This window comes from Mercenaria mercenaria, chromosome 3 (assembly GCF_021730395.1).
Source record: "Mercenaria mercenaria strain notata chromosome 3, MADL_Memer_1, whole genome shotgun sequence".
Classification (NCBI taxonomy): domain Eukaryota; kingdom Metazoa; phylum Mollusca; class Bivalvia; order Venerida; family Veneridae; genus Mercenaria; species Mercenaria mercenaria.
The window spans coordinates 101,287,079-101,295,616 of NC_069363.1; the positions used below are offsets into that span (position 1 = coordinate 101,287,079).

The window sequence follows — 8,538 nt, forward strand, 5'->3', positions numbered from 1 at the left end:
GGTCCAATCTTAATGAAAATTGGTCAGAATATTTGTATCCAAGAAATTTAGGACTGGTTAAAACTGGTTCAGGTTGGGAGAAAGACTAGGTCACTTAGTCCAAGAAAAATCTTGTTTACACTCTGGAGGCAGTTTTGCTCCAATCTTCATAAAACTTGGTCAGAATGTTGACGACATCTACTTGAATACTTGGATGAAGTTGAAACTGGGTCATGTGATGTCAAAAACTGGGTCACTAGGTCAAACATGTTTACACTGTTCTGGGGTGTTACTCTGGTTAGTGGCCTATGGCCATCTTGTTTTGTTAATTTAAAAATAACATTCAGATATTCAAAAATATCTGTAAGTGTCAGAATACACTTGACAAGAAGTATGCTTTATATGATTTCTGCTATATTTTCAGAGTAAATATAACTTATATAGACAGAAATGGAGAAAGAATTGCTGTGAAAGGAAAAGTAGGGGATAATGTTATGTACCTAGCTCACAGATACGGGGTTGAACTAGAAGGTAAATATTTCAAATTTAGTGAATATTTATTGTAAATTTTGTGATTTTAGACTTTCATACATATCCAAAGGTTTTGCTAAAAAAGCTGGAGCAGTTCTTATCTGAAGTGCACCAAACTAGATCAGAATGATTATGAGCATAATTTATCATCTTGGCCATGTTTGATAACCAGCTGGATATACTCGATGGCTCTTGAGTAATGGCCCTTGAATTATTTAGTACTGTGAAAATTGACAGTATACTCTAAATTACTAAAGCATTTTTAGTTCATCTGATTTTTTGAGAAAAAAAAAAGATGAGTTATTGTCATCACTTGATCGGCGTCAAAGTCGGCGTTGCCTGGTTAAGTTTTATGTTTAGGTCAGCTTTTCTCCTAAACTATCAAAGCTATTGCTTTGAAACTTGGAACACTTGTTTACCATCAATAGCTGACCCTGTACAGCAAGAAACATAACTCCATCCTGCTTTTTGCAAGAATTATGGCCCCTTTTGGACTTAGAAAGAAAATATCAGATTTCTTGGTTAAGTTTTATGTTTAGGTCAACTTTTCTCCTAAACTATCAAAGCTATTGCTTTGAAACTTGCAACAGTTGTTCACCATCATAAGCTGACCCTGAACAGTAAGAGTCATAACTCTGTCCTGCTTTTTGCAGGAATTATTGCCCCTTTTGGACTTACAAAATCAGATTTCTTGGTTAAGTTTTATGTTTAGGTCAGCTTTTCTCATAAACTATCAAGCAATAGTATCAAAGCTATTGCTTTAAAACTTGCAACTCTTGTTCACCATCAATAGCTGAGCCTGTACAGCAAGAAACATAACTCTGTCCTGCTTTTTGCAAGAATTATGGCCCCTTTTGGACATAGAAAATATCAGATTTATTGGTTAAGTTTTATGTTAAGGTAAACTTTTCTCCTAAACTATCAAAGCTATTGCTTTGAAACTTGCAACTGTTGTTCACCATCATAAGCTGACTCTGTTCATCAAGAAACATAACTCCATCCTGCTTTTTGCAAGAATTATGGCCCTTTTTGGACTTAGAAAATCATGAGTAGGACAATTTTTCTATTATACAAAAAAATCAGATGAGTGTCAGCACCTGCAAGGCAGTGCTCTTGTTATTGGAACTACACTAAATTTATACAGAATCTGAATATGTATCTCTAGAAAATATAGGTAAAGTTCAATGACAAGCCAGATCAAGATTAATTTCTACATAAGAGTTATGGCCCTTGAATTTATAAGCAGTTCTAGTAGTGTATCTTGACATCATGTTTTTTCACTATTTCTGTTTACAGGGGCGTGTGAAGCATCTTTAGCCTGCTCTACATGTCATGTTTATGTACATGAAGATTACTCCGATAAAATACAAGAACCAAAAGAGGAGTAAGTTGTGTATCATTTTGTACCTTTGCTTCTACAATTTTTCAAAATGGAGTATGTAATGGTGGTCATTTATTAAGTATTTCATGAGTCAATTTCTCAACCATTACTAACTAATACCTACTTGTTATTACAACTTTCCCTCATTAATCAGAGGAAGAGGATGATTATCAGTCACAAAACTTTGCCTAGTCTGGTGGGGGAGAGGGGTCGACCTCTAGACATCTATATCTGTAGCCTCGAGTTGTTCTTACCTTTCTATGTCATATAACTGTCATTGAATATGTTATGGTATATTTTGTTTACACAAAAAAGTGATGTAAAGAGATATTTGTATATAAAACAAAACTGTACTGTCAAAAGTGAAAAGGCAAGTAATATGAAAATAAATTTATATTGTTTAAAAGGTATACTGTACTTCTATGACAGATGTTAAAGGCCAGATACAGCTTTTCACTAAAATCCATTTCTTTGAGATGAATACATTTTTGTTTCCATACATTTTAGGAAAAATGAATACATTTTGTTTTTCCATATATTTTAGGGAAGATGACATGTTGGATATGGCACCTTTCCTGAAAGAAAACTCTAGATTAGGTAAACTTTTACAGAAGTACAAAAATATGTTCACAAACTCTGTGTTTAAACTTTTTTGTACATTATTAGTTTTCATATATATTCCAATTGTGACTAATAAACAAAAAATGACTTGGTGACCAATTATATAAAATATAAAACTAATGATTTACCCAGGTCTCTTGTCTGTGCTTTTGTTAGCCAGTCTGTCCGAATTTATGTTGTGAATAACACAGAGTCATCAAACATCATAGGATTTTTATGCAGCATGTTAGTATGTGCACCAATGGTTTTGTTAAGGATTTCACTTTGCAAGGCCAAATTTATGGCCCTTGACTGTGGTAAAAATATTTGCAAGAAGCAAACAAGTTTGTGTAATTTAGGAAATGTAGTTGAACTTTATGGATATATGTGTTAGAAATTTGCCTATATTTTGCAGGTTGCCAGATTACTTTATCAAAAGAGCTTGACGGAATAGAAGTAAAATTACCAGCTGCGACCCGGAACTTTTATGTGGATGGTCATGTACCTCAACCTCACTGATGTATACAATAAATAATGAAATACAGTATTACCTCTGTAAATGATACTTCTTTAAAGGTCCTCCTTAATACTGAAAATATTTTCCTTCCATTTAGGCAAATGTATTAGTAAATTTACCTTTCCAGAGTACATATTCTTAATGACAACACTAAATAAATACCTCAATTGTTTATTTAATTCATAAATCATAAGCATATAGTTTCTTTCAAATTAGACTGGTTTCTTTGTAAATTAACCTCTGCAGAGCAAAGCCTCTATGAAGGACACCTCTAAAGAGCATTAACCTTACCCTGCTAAAATCTATAATGAACTTGTCCATCTTTCAATTTGGACAGTACCATTAACTGTTAAAAGGGGTGTTTAACTGGATGGATGTGCAGGCTGATCTTGGTCTGCACTGGTCACAAAGTAGAATCATTGCTGCCTGCAGGCTAAGGAATAAAGTTCCTAAAGATCAGATATTTTCATTTGAACTAGACAAATTTATAAGTATTTTAACTTCAGAGCAACAACTTCAGTGTCTAAAACAATGTCATACTTTAAGCCATGTTGTTTACTGAGGTTGTACTGTAATAAATAACCTCCAAGAACAAGTTTCCACTTACATTGTTTTAGTGATGATATTCATAAATTGTAATATTTTGTTGTGCTACTATCAATCCAGTTGTACTGAATATCTCTGTGTTTGATGTATGAAATGATTCAGTTAAGAGCTGAAAAACAACAAAGGAACCAAAAAGCCAGGAACCAGCATAATCAATTTTAGAATAATAATCCATTAACACAGAAGAAAACTAACTTTTTATCGTATATTTTGGAAGTATCTCTCACTGCCTTCCTCAATGAGGGCGTACTAATTTACACCTTTGACAATCCAGAAGAAGAGATCAACATTCATAGTTGCAGCATAATCAAGTTCTTTTTGCTGAATAGCTGACAAAGTCTACAAACATCTAGTGCAATTTGCGAACATTAGTCTTCTGATGGGAACATAGATGTTTATTGAAGAATGGTCGAAACCAAAGAAATTTAGGAGATTTTTGCTACAATTATTTTATTCTTTTGTCATGCAGGGGCCTAACTAAGGAATATAATATATGCCTGTGGTCACAGTCAAAGATCAAAGAATTCAGGCCGTTGTCCTTGTGATATCCAAAATGTTTCCAAAGGTTTAGAAACTTTAAAAGAAGCAGTGAAATATTAATAATTACAAATTTCTCTAGATTGCTTCAGTTAACTGTCCAACCTCAAGCATTCTATAACTTTTGTTTTGAATAATAAGACCTTCGATTTTCTAAAACTTAATCGCATTAGCTATGTAATTGTAACTTATAAAAACTATTTGCTATAGTCTGCAAAAATCATGTGCTTTATTTTAAATGTCAGTGTACATAATTATGAGCTGCGCCATAAAAAAACCAAAGTACATGTAGTTGGGTTTGCGACCAGCATGGATCCAGACCAGCTTGCACATCCATGCAGTCTGGTCAGAATTCATGCTGTTCACTTTCAAAGCCTATGGCAGTTTCAGAAACCATTAGCGAACAGCATGGATCCTGACCAGACTGCACAGATGAGCAGGCTGGTCTTGATCCATGCTGTTCACAAACCCACTATGTTGGTTTTCTCATGGCGCGGCTCATATAACTTCATTGTGGCATTATTGTGAGTGTATTTTTGAGGACGTTTTATTCCTCGAGGTGAAGTGATATTCAAAGATATAGATGGCAGGGATCAGCCTACAAGGCGATTTGAGCGATATCGTCGCTTTAAAGTCGGCCACTTCGCCTAATTATCGCCTCCGGGCGAAATCCAAATCGCCGAGATTTTCAGTGAGTTATTATCTGTTTACTTAAAGTTGCAAAACTTGATGCATATTCTAGATTAAATTATCGATAAATCCATAGTCAACCCCGCCTACTCGCCTGTCGAACTTCAGCCAATCGTAGCATTAATATCTAACAGTAGAGTCAATCAGTAATATTGTAAGCCGCCGCCATTTTGAAAATCTTCAATCTCGGCGTGTAAAAAGCTGATAAACTTAATGAGAGCATGATTTTATGCAACAGTTGTATATTATTCTTTCATTTTATTAAAGATTACTTCAAAAATTATTTCAATTACCATAATTACGGTCAATTTCTGTAAATGAACGGCTCGGGTACTGTGGATAAAAAATGATTTCGCGGACGTCAGAACTGCCGTACAAAATATTGTAAAAAGATCGCCATTAACTACGAGTTTGGTATTATTTTCGAAAAAAATAATAAATAAATAAATTAAATGTATAAATCTGAACAAGTTGGTGCAAAAGTCGGGCATTATTAAAGTACGAGAATCGAAACATTAATGAAAATTTTCACGCCGTTTTGATCGTGCACCTGTTAAATTTACGAATTTCGGACATGTAAATTTCGGATAAAAATTTAAAGGCGACTTTTTCATAGCTAAGTTTATACTTTATTTAGAAATTCATGAAAATGATAATGCAAGAATCAATTTCCTTAAATAATTACTGTTTATAAGTTACAGCTAGACCCACAGAAAGTGGATATATATAGGCAAGAAACTGAATGCTATGCCGATTCTTCTCCTTAAATTTCTCAACTTCTCCCTAAATTCTGTGGAGGGAGAAGTCACTTCTCCCTAAAATTTTGACCTAGGCTGATCCCTGGATGGAGTGAAATGTTATAACTATGGCTCTTTGTTTTATGTCAGAAAATAGTAAAGGTGAATACAAGTATCAAAAACATATAAATTTAAATTCTGATTTTGTGTTTAAAAAATGCATATCAGTGAGGTTTTTTTTTATCAAAAGTTACTTTAACAATTTTTTAACTATTCAGAATAAATCTTTACCGAAATTCAATACATGGGTGACTAAGAAACTATATGTTTTCCATAATTCCTCAGTTAATGACAATGAGGGTGAAAAATAGTGAGTTTAGTACATGTGTCCTCAAGTATTGAATTTGTCGTTTTTTTAAGTTGTATTTAAATTGTATTTCTGTAATGCTCAGTACGATTTAACTTTTTAGCTCACCTGAGCACGAAGTGCTCAAAGGTGAGCTTTAGTGATCACCCTGTGTCCGGCGTCCGTCGTCGTCCGTCGTCCGTCCGTCCGTCCGTCCGTCCGTCGTCAACAATTTGACTGTTAACACTCTAGAGGTCACATTTTTGGCCCAATCTTAATGAAACTTAGTCAGAATGTTACCCTCGATAAAATCTTGGACGAGTTCGATATTGGGTCATCTGGGGTCAAAAACTAGGTCACCAGGTCAAATCAAAGGAAAAGCTTGTTAACACTCTAGAGGTCACATTTTTGACCCAATCTTAATGAAACTTGGTCAGAATGTTACCCTCAATAAAATCTTGGACGAGTTTGATATTGGATCATCTGGGGTCAAAAACTAGGTCATCAGGTCAAATCAAAGGAAAAGCTTGTTAACACTCTAGAGGTCACATTTTTGGCCCAATCTTAATGAAACTTGGTCAGAATGTTACCCTCAATAAAATCTTGGACGAGTTTGATATTGGGTCATCTGGGGTCAAAAACTAGGTCATCAGATCAAATCAAAGGAAAAGCTTGTTAACACTCTAGAGGTCACATTTTTGGCCCAATCTTAATGAAACTTGGTCAGAATGTTACCCTCAATAAAATCTTGGACGAATTCGATATTGGGTCATCTGGGGTCAAAAACTAGGTCACCAGGTCAAATCAAAGGAAAAGCTTGTTAACACTCTAGAGGTCACAATTTAGCTCAATCTTCATGAAACTTGACCAGAATGTTAATCTTGATGATCTTAAGGTCCAGTTTGAATCTGGGTCATGAAGGATCAAAAACTAGGTCACCAGGTCAAATCAAAGGAAAAGCTAGTTTACACTGTAGAGGCCACATTTATGACCATATCATAATGAAACTTGGTCAGAATGTTAATCTTGATGATCTTAAGGTCAAGTGAAAATCTGGGTCAGGTGGGGTCAAAAACTAGGTCACTAGGTCAGATCAAAGGAAAAGCTTGTTAACACTGTAGAGGCCATATTTATGACTGTATCTTCATGAAACTTAGTCAGAATGTTAAACTTGATGATCTTAAGGGCAGGTTTGAATCTGGGTCATGTCGAGTCAAAAACTAGGTCACCGGGTCAAATCAAAGGAAAGCTAGTTAACACTTTAGAGGCCACATTTATGACCGTATCTTAATGAAACTTTGTCAGAATGTTAATCTTGATGATCTTTAGGTCAAGTTTAAATCTGGGTCAGTTGGGGTCAAAAACTAGGTCACTAGGTCATATCAAAGGAAAACCTTGTTAACACTCTAGAGGCCACATTTATGACTGTATATTCATGAAACTTAGTCAGAATGTTAAACTTGATGATCTTTAGGTCAAGTTCGAATCTGGGTCATGTCGGGTCAAAAACTAGGTCACGGGGTCAAATCAAAGGAATGGCTAGTTAACACTTTAGAGGCCACATTTATGACCATATCTTAATGAAACTTGGTCAGAATGTTAATCTTAATGATCTTTAGGTCTGTAGGTCAGGTGAGCGATACAGGGCCTTCATGGCCCTCTTGTTTAACTCTCTACTTTATGTACACGTATTGTTCTTGATTACTTAAACCAATACATATCTCATTTAGAAACATGCTAGCAGATGTAATAGAATTTGGAAGTTGATGAAAATTTTGAAATTATATATGTGAATTAGGTATCTCTACATTGCATGCCAATTTTTTTTGCAAAAAAAAATACCGGTAGAGTGTACAGCGTTTATCACTATGTGATTTAATTGTTATAGGATTTGAATAAATTGTTGAAGAATATATTGCATACTGTTGTTTTTCTTTTTATACACCTGTCTGAAAAACAGGATGTAATATGGATACTCTCCTGGCGGGCGGTCAGGCAGCGTCTACAAACTTTTTACAGAGCATTTCTTCTTCATGCATAGAGGGATTTTGATGTAACCTGGCACAGATACTCCCAATCATGAGATGGAGTGTGATGCGCAAGACCCTGGCCCTTAGGTCTAAGGTCAAGGTCAGACTTTGAGGTCAAAGGTTAAATTCAAGAATGACTTTGTCCAGAGCAAAAACCTGTACAAAAACTTTTCTTCAAACAAGCTCTCGACGGACGTATTTTGTGGCTATGACACCCTTGTTTATGACAATTATATCTAGATTGATATTAATTGAAAAAAAAGGTTATTAACTCCAACACATTATTTGTTTAGTTATTTATTCATTTGGCGATGACAATAGTATTTCTAACCCTCAACTTTCTGTGTCAACAGTAGGAAGATTCAGGGGTTCAGGGTAGTTTTACTGTTGTTTGTCTAAAACAATTGTTACCCTGTCAAAGTCACAGTATTTGTCTATGGATAATTTTTATTAACATTGTAGGTCATTGTAAGTTATAACCTTGTCAAAAGACTGAAAGATTCTAGTTTCTCATACTCTATGTGGTTAACATTTGTGCCAAGTTTCTTTAAAATACTTCAAGCAGCTCAAGAGTTAGAGCAAAC

The 8,538-nt window shown here is 34.8% G+C and overlaps 1 protein-coding gene across 1 annotated transcript in view; it reads left to right on the forward strand.

The window, feature by feature from the left end:
- The window catches only part of LOC128555825 (adrenodoxin-like protein 1, mitochondrial), a 45,622-nt gene extending 37,785 nt beyond the window's left edge, over positions 1 to 7,837 (forward strand). Inside the window, exons 3-6 of the mRNA XM_053539506.1 lie at positions 404 to 510; positions 1,807 to 1,894; positions 2,436 to 2,488; positions 2,907 to 7,837. Coding sequence (XP_053395481.1) covers positions 404 to 510; positions 1,807 to 1,894; positions 2,436 to 2,488; positions 2,907 to 3,010 — 352 coding nt within the window. The 3' untranslated portion in view covers positions 3,011 to 7,837. The remainder of the gene's footprint in view (positions 1 to 403; positions 511 to 1,806; positions 1,895 to 2,435; positions 2,489 to 2,906) is intronic.
- Positions 7,838 to 8,538: the final 701 nt, after the last annotated feature.